Genomic DNA, 12,892 nt, shown 5'->3' with positions numbered 1-12,892 from the left:
TCGCGTTGATGATTATTCTTCTTGATCCTGGATTTTTGACGTGAACGACAAAGCAAGATAAATGGCGGCTTCTTAACCATATTATTAATTCTGATATTCGCGACTCAGACCCCAAAGATTTTGTTTCTTTTCTTGTCTCAAGGCGCTGCTCTTTGAGTTCTCGTCAACGGCGTTTACTTGGTTGTCAGTCTCCCAACCTCGCGTCTCAGACTGAAAGCCTTCAAGGATACAGCATCAGGCAGGCAAGCAGCTTTCGTCTACACGCCCAAGAGGAGAAAACGCTCTCGTCATCTCGCCGCGATTCTCATAGCACCCTGTGTGCAACATTGTAAGGCCGTATCTAAGATTCGTTGCCATACCATAATCTTCAACGGTCACTGTTGATCAGCCAGCTAGTATGGCTATCGCCGATGATAACGCGTTTGAGCTTCCCAAGCTTCGTTCCTCGTTCTCGCTAGAAGTAATTATCAGTAAGCCCCATAGAGTCTTTGAAACTAACAAATGCAATAGAACGATACAGAGTTTCTCGAGAATGACAACGTTGCTGGTATAGCCCCTTTTTTCATTACACTCAATAGTCAATGCATTGTCTTTTCTAACGAGAGAACTATCTTTTCTAAAACATAGAGTTCTTCGATGTGAAGTTCTGTCCTTACCAGCCGCTTGATGCACAACCAGTCTTTGCCGCTATCAGCAAAAAGCATGTAAGCCTCCCCTCAGCCTGTTCAACGCTGACGGAATGAGTTCTCACACGTGCCTAGGTGGTTATCTGCACCCTATCTCACACAGCTGACAACAACCCATGCGAGGTCCTCTCGGTAATCAGAGATGATGATGTGCGTATTGCTTAATGTGCTCTGCCTGCCCATTGCGGTTTGATAACATTGTCTAGGATGAGGCTTCCGCATGCTGTTGTACTTGGACAAAAGATCCCGTAACAGGCGCCCCCTATCTATGCATTGGTGGAGTCGATGCCAAAGTCAAGATCTATGATGTTGTGAACGGGAAACTATACAGGGTATCCTCTATTCCAGGGAAATGCTGTGCAATGGCAGTCGCTGACTCTTTCTTGCTTGATTCTAGTGCCTGACTGGCCATGGAGGTGTTAGTTCATCAGCTTCAATTTGTCATGCCTTGACACAGAAACTCATTTGAAGCAGGATGTCAATGATCTAGCAACTTCGCCCGCAGACCCGTCTATTATCGCCTCCGCTTCTGGTGACACGAGTATTCGTGTCTGGAGTCTTGACCCAGTCCACGCAAACCGGCCCTGCTTGGTTATCCTCGCCGGCGAAGGGCATTCATGGGATCTTCTGAGCTTGGTGAGATTTTTTACTAATTTCATCATGGTCTTCCTCTTGAATGCTGACAATTGCTGACAGGCTTTCCACGACACTGGCCGGTACATTCTGTCTGCTGGACATGACCAGATTATCAACCTGGTAACTATGCTTCAACAAGCTTCAGGCGGACATTTCTGATTCATCAAAGTGGACGCTCCCAGATCTCCCCACCGAGGCCATCACAACCCCTGTCCGTGTCCATTACCCTCACTTTTCGACCTCAGCAGTCCACAGTGGTATCATTGATTGGTAGGTTCTGTGTTCACATCTGATGATCTAGATGCTAACACGGTATAGCGTGGCCTTCTACGGTGACTATATCCTTTCCAGGGCATGTCATGACAATGTTATCTCACTTTGGAGAATAGAGGGTTTTTCTTCTGCAAATCCTCCCCCTCCCCAGAGCATGGCGCCGACAGCTCAGACAACCGTTCCAACCAATTACGATGAGGCGAGCCGTCTTACACGTTCAGCGTTTGTTCCAACGATGTCTCCCCAGTGCCCTTCTCAGTATACCATGCTACTGCAGTTCCATACCCCCAACTGTGGCCCGCAGTTCTTCATGCGTTTCAAGCTACATTTTGTGCCGGACCAGCATCCAGTTTTAGCATTTTGCAATGCTGGTGGGAACGTTTTCTTCTGGGATTTTGAACGTTTGCTAGCGTATCGAGAGTTCATGGAAGTGCTGAAGGACCCCAACAGGGACAGGAGTAAACCAGTTCCCCATCCAAGTTGGATGCGGCTTGTGAAGGGTCGACCCCCCAAGACGGACTCTAATAAAGGCCGGAGCGGAGGGGCCGACAAGGACATCCCGAGCGCCTTTCGGGCAGATGCAATCAGGCTGAGCGAAGAGATTGGCGACTATAACGCAGAGACCTTAGAGACGTGGGCGTCGAGGTACAGCCAAGAGGATCCCCATGAGCCATTAAAGGCACATAAGACAGAGTCTTCATCTGCCAACTTTGTGGGTCGACAGGCAGCTTGGAGTCCCGGAGGAGAGTGGTGTGTCGTGGTGGGAAGCTCGAATCAGGCATTGATCCTCCAGCGCTGGGCTAACAAAGGGTCAACATCAAGAGCATCTGCCTCTGCGTCCGCTTCTGTATCTGTATCTGTCCCTCCGTCCGCTCCCACATCTGCCCCTATCCAAAACGGTACGAGTTAGTATGGCGGCCGAAGGATGCGTTGATCATCAAGACTAGAGACCCCTAATCGGTAGACTTGAGTAGAGTGGAATGGAAGTATCTCCCTCGACATCACCTGAAGGGTTCAAAGCTTTCCATGCAGCTTTGTCTAACTCGCCTCCATATGTGATTATTCTCTCCAGATGATTTCTGGCACTCTGTTGTTCCGCCAGTCTTGCTTTCTGCACTTCTTCGGCCTGATACTGCGAGACGGGGCTGATGGGAATAACTAGGTCTGCAATGTAAAAAGAGGCCATGGCGTGCAATCGAAGATAATGTTGATTCCTTGAGTACGGCATATCCTGCATCAACACATCCATCCTCTTCGTGATGTCCTTCATGATGGATAATGCTTGGACTCGCAGCTCGTCCTTCTTGAGAAGTTTCCTCGCTTCCACGTTGTCTGTTTCGTCACTTGCGATGCTTTCATCATTGCCGAAAGACTCTCGGCGAGACTCTTCATCAATCTCGCTCTCCAGTCGATCAATGGCCAGTATATGTTCGGTATGCGTATTGTAGATTTCGCAGCTAAACAGAGCAATCCAGAAATCCAAGGCTGAGACGACCTTTGGGGTCTTGTAGTCATAGGGATGCTGCTGTATCAGTGTATCGAAGTAGGCCTTGACCTTGCTCATATTAGCAGCCCGGCCCCATCTCTTGGTAGATTTCAGCTGATTCTCATGTGAACCATCATCTTGCCGTGAAGTGTCTTCACCTTCACGCATGAGAATTTCTGCACCCATGGCCCAGAGATCATGATGTCGAACATCGACAAGGAGACCAGAAGGACGCAGCTGCAGAATAAGGCCATATGCACGAGATGCCTTAGGGATCTCTCCTCGATCAAGGAAGTAGTGAATAGACTGTAGGAGCACATCAAAATGACCGCCTCGTTTACGACTTTTGGATTTCTTAGACGTTGGGCGTGCTGCTTCGTCTCCTTCCGTTTCCGGGTCTTCATCACTCTCAGCTTCAATAGAAAAGGCTTCATTAGATGAGCTACCGCGATGCGGAAAGTCGCGTATGCGCTGTGAAGGGTTCTCATCCGTTTCTGAGAGGCCGGCGACAGCGAACTGGGCAACTACACCAGGAGAATGGCTGAGAGGGTTGATGGAGCTTTGGGGCTTTGAGCTTGGAGAATCGACATCTGTTGTTTCTGACCGTTTGCGTTTGTTTGATCTTGATTGTTGTGAGAATGATGGCGGATCGAGTAAGGAGTCCATTTGCGATGGAATTATGAGTGACGCTGAGGTTGATGCTGGTTGATGTAAGAGATCTTGAAAGTCCTGGTAGGCAAGGTACGTTAACTAGTAGTTACCCTACTAAGGTATCTACTAAGTAAGACACAAGGCCCCACTAATGTTGCTTACCTACCTGTACCTAGGTATATCGTTGCTTCGAATTGCAGAAAGACAAACACTTCGGCTGCAACTGTCTTCATACCTAACCTGATGCAATGAACACGCAGGATGAAAAATGAATACACCTCGGCTTGGTGAAGGCGAAGCACGTTAAAGTACTGTTAGCAGTTGATGTCATGAATTCACATCCTGGTTCATCAGGAGAGCTCTTAGGTTCATTTCTAACTATTGACCCAATCACCAAGCCCAGCATAGTCATCCTATGTACATAAATCCCCTCTTCTTTTACAATCAGTTGCTTCATCTTCCACTGCTGGCTCTGTTTAGGTTCGGTCAAAGTAAGTCCACTGACCCGGGACGGGCTTCTCCTCGAGATCCTCCCAGCTATAAGCTTTTAGTAATAATTCCAGACTGTCGATATAATCGTTGCAACTTACACCTTGGTCTTCTCCATGGTCTCGACTAGCTTAAGCTCACCCTCGGCAACTTGAATAACCTCCTCGATAAGGCCAGCTCCAATCTTCTGCTCGAGCTCGTGGACCCTGTCGTGCGAATTAGCCGGCCTGTCACTTCCAATTATGAATGTCCAGAGATAACGTACTGGTCGGCAGTCATCTGAGGCTCATCCTCCCACTCAATCTTCTCATGATCTTCGAGAGGCTTGCGTTCTGCCCAGGTAACCTGGTCCTCTCGCTCCTTTTGTGTTCGAATTCCCTCGTACTCAGGGCCCTCATCCTCCTCGCCATTCCACTCCTCGACTCGAATATCGCCCGCCTCGTGCTTTCGGCCCACCACAAAGATCTTGTCGCCGAGCTTAACAGTATGAGCTTCGCTACCATCAACGCGACCGCTGGCTACTCGGAACTGGGAGGAGTTCTTGCTGACGAGCTCCTTGGCGCGAACCGCCCACTCGTGGTAACCTGGAGGGATCATCTGCTCGACGAGGGACATGCGGTGCTTGGTGACAGCCTCAACGGATTGGCGGTACATGGAGGTCTCGGGGATGCTCTGGAGCTTGCTGAGGGTTGTGCCGTACAGGTAGAGGAGGGTCGATCGGGGCGTGGCATGAGTCCAGAGACCAGTGAGACCGGTGGGAGTACCGGCCTCTAGATAGCGCGCAAACACACGAGCTGTTGGCCTCATCCTGGAGAAGTCAATTGCAATTGCTTCGTCGTGACTTTGTTGACGGAATGGTCAGAGGAAATTGAATTGACCTCATTGGACTCTAGACTAGACGCCCCCAGCATTGACGTCTCAAAATGCACGTGCGTGCTCACGTGACTCTTCAAACCATGACGAGTTAATGCCAGATCATTGAATATGCAGTTGTAGGTACTCATCATGGCCAGGGGCAACTCAACATTTTGCAATTGACGATATGTCGCAGTTGTGCATGTCAGCTATTGATCGAGATCATGTAGGTCTAATATCGTTGAACCCATTCACACCACATCACCGGTCTCTACATCTTGGAGCTAGCAATAGACTCATAAAGTCCGTTGCAAGGATAACGAAGAAAGAAAGAAGCCCTCAAATCTTGAAGTGGTTGATATCTCAATACTTGAATCAAGACAATATTTTATACCTTCCAGGCATATAACTTGGATCCTGAGTAAGAAAACTGAAAAAGAAACACAACACGCGTTGCATTCGCTCATATCATGGACGTAAAGTCCGACTCGGCGTTTGCATGCCGTGTGTTTGAGCGACACATAGTTAAATCACACATCCCTTTGTCACTAACTTAGGAAGACTCCTCGCGGCTCTTTCGGTAAGCGGCCTGTAGCACAACATGTCAGCCCCTTTCTACGTGTCTATGCTCAAAACCCAGAGGCACGACGCACTTCTTGCTCAGACTGGAGGCCCTCGATAACGGGGGCGAGCTCGGTGAGAATCTCGTATGCCTTCTTGTGGTACTCAATCTGGGCGGAGACAAGTTCGGCAAGGTTGCGCAGGGGCTCAGGTGTGTCGAGAACCTGATTTGGTCAATACGGTCATGCTGGATGATCAATTGTTTTGGGAATAAGCTCACATTCTTCATGACACCAACGGCCTCCTCGGTCTGAGTGACAAACTCGTCCTCAGCCTTCTCGATTTCCTCCTGGGCCTCAGGACTCAACTCTTGCTCCTCATGGGGCTGGTCGCCATGGGCATGGCCACCCAGCTTGAAAGTGGTACCCTTGGCATGAGCCTTGACGGCATCCAGAGAGAGGCGAGAGTTCTCAACGTTCTTGCGGGCGCGGGTAGCGAAAGTCAAGTTGGTGTTGAGGGTAGTGTTCCAACCAGCGAGGAAACGGCTCTGGATCTGGGCATCTTGGGCAAGACGAGCCTCACCAACACGCTCGCTGGCAAGCGCATACTTCTCCAGGGCGGTTGCGAGGGGGTCCTCTCCGGCGCCAGTGTGGTGCTGGTGGAGGAGCTGGCTGCTAGCCAAACTGGCACGAGCGACAGCATGGCTGAATGTCTTAGGTTGAGGCTTGGCGGCGGGAGGGGCGACGAGGGCAGCCTGGGCTTCGGCGGGAGAGGTAGCAGACGAGAGGAGGCTAACCTTTTCGCTGACGGTGCGGCCAAGATCCTGGAAAGTCTCCTTGATGTTGGGGGGGTAGTCGTAGGCCTCGTTAGAGTACTGGGAGCTATAAAAAGCATGTTAGATCACCAACACCCTTGGCATGTGATGACGCAGACAGATTATCCAGTGGACTTACGTCACAGCAAGCATCTTCTGGTGGGCTTGCTTGAGGGCATCGACGCGCTTCTCGAGATCGATGTAGTCAGGAGGGAGTTGGGTCTATAGGCCACATGTAAGAACACCAGCTGCGCGATAGAGTGCAAAACGGCTCAACCCACCTTGTCCTCAGTTTGACCGAACTGCTCCTTGGTATACTGGAAGGTGCGCGACGCAAAGGGGGTGATAGAAGCCCCAAGGTTGCTGTTTGAGCATGGTGAGCCTGAGGTTCGATCACGGCCAGCACTTGGAGGAACAAGATTGCGCAACTGTGCTATCTCGTTAATTCCAGGGGAGCACATACGAGAGGTTCTTTCCAAGGTTGGTTCCAAAGTTTCCGAAATCCATTGTGTCGGTTTGTCCGGGATAATTGAGTATTCGATCGGTTGTTTGATGCGAGGTCGATTGAAGATTTGGAGAAGTGAAAAGGGGATGCTATTGTTGCGTCAGCGTGGATTGAGGCAGAAGTAGGTGAGGTAAAGATGAAGGTCAGGTAGGTACTTAAGGTCTGGTTAGAGATATGGGAACGCTGTCACAAGAGAAAACCCCACAGCAGCAGCCCCGGTATTGTAGCTGACTGGAGCCTTGAGTTTTTCCCTTTTCCAGGGGCTCGAGGGGCTTACAGGCTCACCACTTCACAGGCTGTGTCCCCCCCTACAGTTGAGTCCAAGCAGCCATCCCAGGACATCCATTTAAAACGGGCCCGCCTAGGCGAGTGCAGATCTCGAAAGGTACTAAGGTGGCCCTAGCTCTTCTGATACAGCAAGGTACCGATGCAAAACTCCCTAATAATCAGCCACAACTTAAGGGTAGATCAGATCAGCCGCGACCGCACGAAACTAATAGACTACCTAGGTAGGTTTCTGCCTACAAAGATAAGCCGCTTTGATGACGAGTCCTCTTGACGAATCCCTTTTGTAGGGTGTTTTAACCACAACGAATCTGAAGCAGGAAACCACAAGTGAGAGGGTATCTATCGATCAATTGATAATTGTACTGGATGGGATAAATAATAGATCCGATGTTCTTTTAGACTCCGTAAACATTGCTCGTCGAAATGCTTGTTCCACCTCTTCCTCTTCGAATTGCATGAAAGCTCTATACTCCCATCAATCAATCCAAAATGTGTTTATTGTCAGCCCAAGAAGGTTCGACTCCCCTGCATACCGACTCATAATCTCGCAGCATGGGACTTTGGCTGTCCAAATTGGGTGTTGTCCAGAACATAGTCCAGTTGCACCCAGACAACTTACTGGTACCCAAAGATCGCTCAAAATACCATTTGTTCACCGGGTTATCCTTCCGACTTCTCCACGATACACCATCGGGGAGACAGCCTCGCACCATAGCATTAAAAACAATATCAGCGCAACCACCACTGCCCTGGCTCTTCCTCAGGACGGCAAATTTGTCTAGATACGGGACGTAACGGCCTTGCTCGTACGCGGTCTGGTCGTCCAAACCTTCGGGTTTCTCCCACGTCAGGATGGCACCGCCTTCGTATTCTCCAGCGATGATCACGCCGGCCAGGTTCTCGTTGACTCTATTGAGATAGTCATCTACATCCAGTTTTCTGCCAAATGAGTCCTCGATGAGATGGACCAGTCGAGGGAGGTCGATGCACTTATCAGTCAAGCGGAGTCTCGGACTTCCAGGCTTGGGCGGAACCCATGGACTCTCCCGAGGGTGAGGGAATACTCGAAGAGGCATACCCTTTTTAAGTAGAGTTGAGCCTCCAGATGCCCCCACTGTGGGTTCCCTACCAGAATTCGTTGGTGCGCGCGCCATTGGGAGGGACGACGAGAAGACGGGCTTGTCTGTGAGAAGGTTGTGCAGTAGTGGGTTTTTCTTCCTCCGAGTTGTTACTATACCACCGATTCCAAAGAGAGAATCAGACCCGGTAGCTTCGTTGGGCTCAAATGACGTTTTCATAAGATTGGCCGCAGCGCCGGGTGTAGTAATGAGAGCAGATGAAGTATGAGGTAGCATCGCCAAAGCATCTCTAGCAAGGGCCAGATTCGCAGCATGTGCAGTGATCGAGGCACGGAGGTCCTTGTCGTCTGCTAGGGGGGATCCGTCAGGGCCCATGAGTTCTTTAAGAATCGGTTCATATTCTTGTTCCAGGTTAATGAACCGATGGGATGCACCAGGCCGGCCCGTCATTGGTGTTGCCCCAAGTGGATCAAGAAGGATGATTCTCTCTACGAGAGCAATGGGTTTTGAGGGGGCAGCATCGGCCTCAGCAAATGTGTTAGTGGTATTGGATTGCACGCCTGCAAAGTATCTAGTGAGAGCCAGCACGATTTGATTCGAGTCGGCAGGCTGGGGCGGACGGGTTTCATCGCGGCTGGCCACGGAAGGGATAACCGGCATCATGCGATGATGCAGAATGTGGTTGATAAAGGCAGGATCGTCAAGTCGGATATCAGTCGTCTGTGATTTGCCCTTCTGTCCGACGGGTTCCGAGCACACAAACGCATGCTTTACCACACGAGCGCCATGTTCTCCGAAGCTGTCGATGGCTTCACAGAGGCGGAAAGCCTGGTCTTGGAAAGTCATGCGAGATTCATCAATGCCACAGTCAATGACTACGACGCTCAAGAGCCCGAGCTTGCGCAATTGAGACAGCGTATTTGCTACTCCCGCTAGAGTTGTGGCATCGATCTCTTGTGGAACCCGAAGCTTCATAATAGCAACATGCGGAGGTGCGATGTCCAGTGGTTCCGTTTCCTGCTGCGGATCACCCTGGACGAATAGAGGTGCATCAGTGAGAGACTTTGGATTCTTGCCGGTGTACTTCTGAAGATATCCTTTGGCATCTCGTTTGGTAGCTGATACCTCCAAGACGGAGACAATGAAGTCCTGGTAATAATTAGATCAGTCGTGCAGTGAATAAGTACTGAGTTCAGGTGGCATACTCTATCAATGGCCTTTTTCTTGGCCAGCGCTGTAGAAGCTGCCGACATGCGACGAGTGGCACCTTTGCCGAGACATGGCAACGAGATGGTATTGCCGGATTGTGAAGCAAAGCCGCGATATCGGGATCGAATCGGGGTCGCAATGCTATTTGAAGATGCTATGAGGCGTGAGTCCGTAGATGGTGCACAGTGGCCACATCGAGGTGCCTGTTTCAATACGCGGGGCCAACTCATGATGTCCGGTGGTGATGACCTCGTGCCTGGTTCTTGGCAGGCCGGTACAGAATAAGGTAATAATAGAACTTGGAATAAGTCTTTGTCTTAAAACAAACACCTCCCCCGAATGACCTGCGGTTTAGTGAAATATAGGCGGCCGTAGGGGGAGAAAGCTCAATGTTAGCTGCAGAGCATCGCTGGGCAGGGAACCCTAGATGAGGGAAAGATGCAAGAGAGCAGTCGTGACAATGCTCTGCTTTCCCGTGAGTCAAAATTGACCGGCACTTAAGTTATCAGATGGCCGGGTAGTGGAGGTGTAACGACTTTTTTTTGGTTGGCAGCATGTGGGCGATAAGCTGATAAGCCCCCAGGTTACGCCGATGTCGCTGAAGATGACGATGCCGTTCCATATGACAAGAGAATGAAGACTTGGACCTATAAGTAAGGTACTGACCCATGTAATTAGTAATAGTAGGTAGTAGAAATGAGTAACAAAATAGAGGTTGCCTGTTATTTTGCCTCGTTTTTATGGTTGCATTGTTCTCTTCTACCAACGAGGCTAGCCACTCACATGGCCACTACCAAAGGAAGACATGATATAAAGCTCAACACAACCTATAGTACCTAGTTTGACCCTTTTCATAGATTGGCATATGTTCAATCTTCCTCATGGTTTGAAGCTTTCTGGTTTCCGCACATACTCGCGGACAATATCAACATACAATATCCCTGTCAAGCACTAACGAGTCCCCCATAATCGAAGAGATCATAGTCGAGCGCCGTGTCGATAATATGTAGCACATTAAAGCAGCGACTGTTTACAACAATGAGCCAGCAGTCCATCTATCGATAGTAGAAAGATATTTATCCAATACCAGAAGAGTTTCATCAATAAGATAGATTATTTGCATAGAGCAGTTGTGCCTATGTCACGATCCTATCCTCCTTCATGCATCCAGAGTGTCTGCTTCGGCCTGAAAGGAAAGAATGTTATTGAGAAAAGGCACTGCAACACCACCGCATGCAAAAAGTCTCGCCAGATATATATATATATGATGAATCATGCTCTACAGCCTGAAAATAGATCTCTTCCTGTCACATGTAAGTGTGGCCCAACCTCGCGGCAGAGGCTGATATTGAGCCTATTAACTCATGTTGTATTCGCAAAAGGAATGGGCGGCGTTTTGATGCCGAGTTTCAGCTTTTAACGCACTAAAGCCACAATATTGGACGGCCTGTCATTAGCGCGAACTGATAGCATTTCAATAGCCTGAATCAGAGCCGATATATCCGGTTCAACTCGAGACCTTCCCTACCTGTAAGACTTACAATCCTTTGACTACAACATGCTATTTAATGATTAAGAATTGCTTTAAAACCCGGAAAGACTACGAGATTTGCCAATCCAGATATGTATAACGAAAGCCTTGTTGCTAGAGTACTGGTTGATACAGCAAGATAGCCAGGGATTAGTTGATGGCCTGATGATGGCAAGAAAACGATGTGATGGTTGCTTTGGCAAAGGCTGCAATGTCTATCATCACCGCCCTAGCTGAACAGCAAGTCAGAGGCCATTTCCAATGTCATCTTTTCAAGGGTCCAGGGCGAGACCCCAGCTCAGTCATGAGATAAGGCTGACTGAGGTAGAAGGAGGGGAACATATATGGGAATGTGGTTCTCGTTCTGATATGTTTCCTTTGTTGCATCGATCTACGCAAATCGTCTCTTTCTGCAAACGGCGCACCATGATCATTACTTCGATAGCCACGGCTGAAGTCCGAGTAGTTCTTCGTATATACTTCCTCATTGTCCTTGCCCTGACAGGCTTCTTTGTGCGCAGGGTTCTCCATGGACGCAACAAGCTTCTCATATTGGGTGGAGGTAGCATTCTGGCCTCGCAGGCACTCAACTCTCTTGATGGGCTGGACCTTTTACTTGCTCCCCTGAAACTCCGAGCTCTTCCTAATGGTGCTTTTGGCTTCTCCTTCTTACTCTTCTTGTTTGTCCTGGGAAAAGCTGCCGATCTTCTCACCTCCTACCTCGTTGTCAATCACTTGATTCAATCACGCTGCTCGTTCGGTCAGGGCCTTGTATTTGACGATGGTACAAATCTTCCCATGCCGCCATTCAATGGACGGCCTTTCCAAGTTGTGCAGAATGCACAACTGTTGGCCGTCAATAACTCATGTCCTTATGGTATCTACAAGAAGCTCAATACCGATTCAAGCTTCTGTCCAGAGAAGAGAGACATTCTCGGATCATGGAACTGCAACATCGCCAACGACCAGACACCGCAGAGCTGGCCATCTGGAACGAACTCTTCAGATATCGCTCGAGACATGAATCAGAAGGGACTGATATATGACAATGGATACGTCGAGCAAACCCAATGGTCCTCCGGATTCGTTAACCATCTCGTTATCTGGAGCACGTCTGCAACTCTCGACAGCGACGGGTCTTTGTGGTCTGTCAAAGCAGCCGTCGAAACAACATACAAGTCAGAGGATGATATCCAGCTCACTCCACTAACTTGCTCCGTCTCGGCATCAGGTGCAGAGCAAACCATCAAAGACATGGCATCTGGAACAACTCTAAAAGAATGGGTCCCAACTTTTCAGGGTTTGATGTACAACGGCTTCAATACCTCCGCCATCCAGGACGTACAAGATGCACTGGCGATACTGTTGAATACCATGACTATGATATCCGGCGGAAACAACTACCTTCTTGCTGAGCCAGGAGCAGGCCAAGACAAGACTCAGGGATGTCTCGCAAGAGTGGCGTACGTCCCGACAGTTATGGTGGTCATCTTCCTCGCTGTGGCAGGTCTTGGTGTCACAGCATTCGTTGCATGGTGCATAACCTCAATCCGTCTATTCCGATCCCCATCTGAGTTGGAGGCACTCCCTCTGAGCGCTGAAGAGTGGGCAACGTTTGCGGCGAGAGAATACCTCAGTACTGGGAACAACAATCACGATGTTGCCGTGGCCCCAGTGGAGACATATGAGTTAAAGAGCTTCAGCGTCGGATTCTCTCAGCCTAATATTGGAAGAATAGGCATGTTCCAGACAAGGCAAGGGAATCTTTTGAATCAGTGAAGTTTTCGAGACAATGGAATTCCTTTGAATCAATGAATCAGCTATATATG

The 12,892-nt window shown here is 49.4% G+C and overlaps 6 protein-coding genes across 6 annotated transcripts; 2 read left to right on the top strand and 4 right to left on the bottom strand.

Annotated features, from left to right (window-relative positions):
• Positions 1-397: 397 nt before the first annotated feature.
• FPRO_11920 (related to `extra sex combs` protein (WD-40 repeat family protein)) lies at positions 398-2,505 on the top strand (the record flags this gene model as incomplete). Its single annotated transcript, XM_031221446.1, has 10 exons — positions 398-460; positions 511-547; positions 628-704; positions 762-836; positions 893-1,018; positions 1,084-1,104; positions 1,161-1,322; positions 1,383-1,442; positions 1,492-1,592; positions 1,641-2,505. 10 exons carry the CDS (start codon positions 398-400, stop codon positions 2,503-2,505), a joined length of 1,587 nt encoding a protein of 528 aa, XP_031087005.1.
• A 33-nt stretch (positions 2,506-2,538) lies between these two features.
• Positions 2,539-3,747, bottom strand: FPRO_11919 (uncharacterized protein; the record flags this gene model as incomplete). Its single annotated transcript, XM_031221445.1, has 1 exon — positions 2,539-3,747. One exon carries the CDS (start codon positions 3,745-3,747, stop codon positions 2,539-2,541), a length of 1,209 nt encoding a protein of 402 aa, XP_031087004.1.
• A 461-nt stretch (positions 3,748-4,208) lies between these two features.
• FPRO_11918 (putative NADH-ubiquinone oxidoreductase) lies at positions 4,209-5,028 on the bottom strand (the record flags this gene model as incomplete). The annotated part of the gene is made up of 3 exons (XM_031221444.1): positions 4,209-4,269; positions 4,323-4,427; positions 4,487-5,028. The coding sequence occupies 3 exons, from the start codon at positions 5,026-5,028 to the stop codon at positions 4,209-4,211; spliced, it is 708 nt and encodes a 235-aa protein (XP_031087003.1).
• A 601-nt stretch (positions 5,029-5,629) lies between these two features.
• FPRO_11917 (putative BAR domain protein) lies at positions 5,630-6,958 on the bottom strand (the record flags this gene model as incomplete). The annotated part of the gene is made up of 6 exons (XM_031221443.1): positions 5,630-5,665; positions 5,730-5,861; positions 5,918-6,518; positions 6,591-6,673; positions 6,733-6,814; positions 6,915-6,958. 6 exons carry the CDS (start codon positions 6,956-6,958, stop codon positions 5,630-5,632), a joined length of 978 nt encoding a protein of 325 aa, XP_031087002.1.
• A 765-nt stretch (positions 6,959-7,723) lies between these two features.
• On the bottom strand, positions 7,724-9,762 carry FPRO_11916 (putative amino-acid N-acetyltransferase; the record flags this gene model as incomplete). The annotated part of the gene is made up of 2 exons (XM_031221442.1): positions 7,724-9,472; positions 9,529-9,762. The coding sequence occupies 2 exons, from the start codon at positions 9,760-9,762 to the stop codon at positions 7,724-7,726; spliced, it is 1,983 nt and encodes a 660-aa protein (XP_031087001.1).
• Positions 9,763-11,489: 1,727 nt separating this feature from the next.
• On the top strand, positions 11,490-12,842 carry FPRO_11915 (uncharacterized protein; the record flags this gene model as incomplete). The annotated part of the gene is made up of 1 exon (XM_031221441.1): positions 11,490-12,842. The coding sequence occupies one exon, from the start codon at positions 11,490-11,492 to the stop codon at positions 12,840-12,842; it is 1,353 nt and encodes a 450-aa protein (XP_031087000.1).
• Positions 12,843-12,892: the final 50 nt, after the last annotated feature.

This window comes from Fusarium proliferatum (assembly GCF_900067095.1).
Source record: "Fusarium proliferatum ET1 genome assembly, contig: FPRO_scaffold010, whole genome shotgun sequence".
Classification (NCBI taxonomy): domain Eukaryota; kingdom Fungi; phylum Ascomycota; class Sordariomycetes; order Hypocreales; family Nectriaceae; genus Fusarium; species Fusarium proliferatum.
This window is presented reverse-complemented; position numbering and strand designations above follow the sequence as displayed.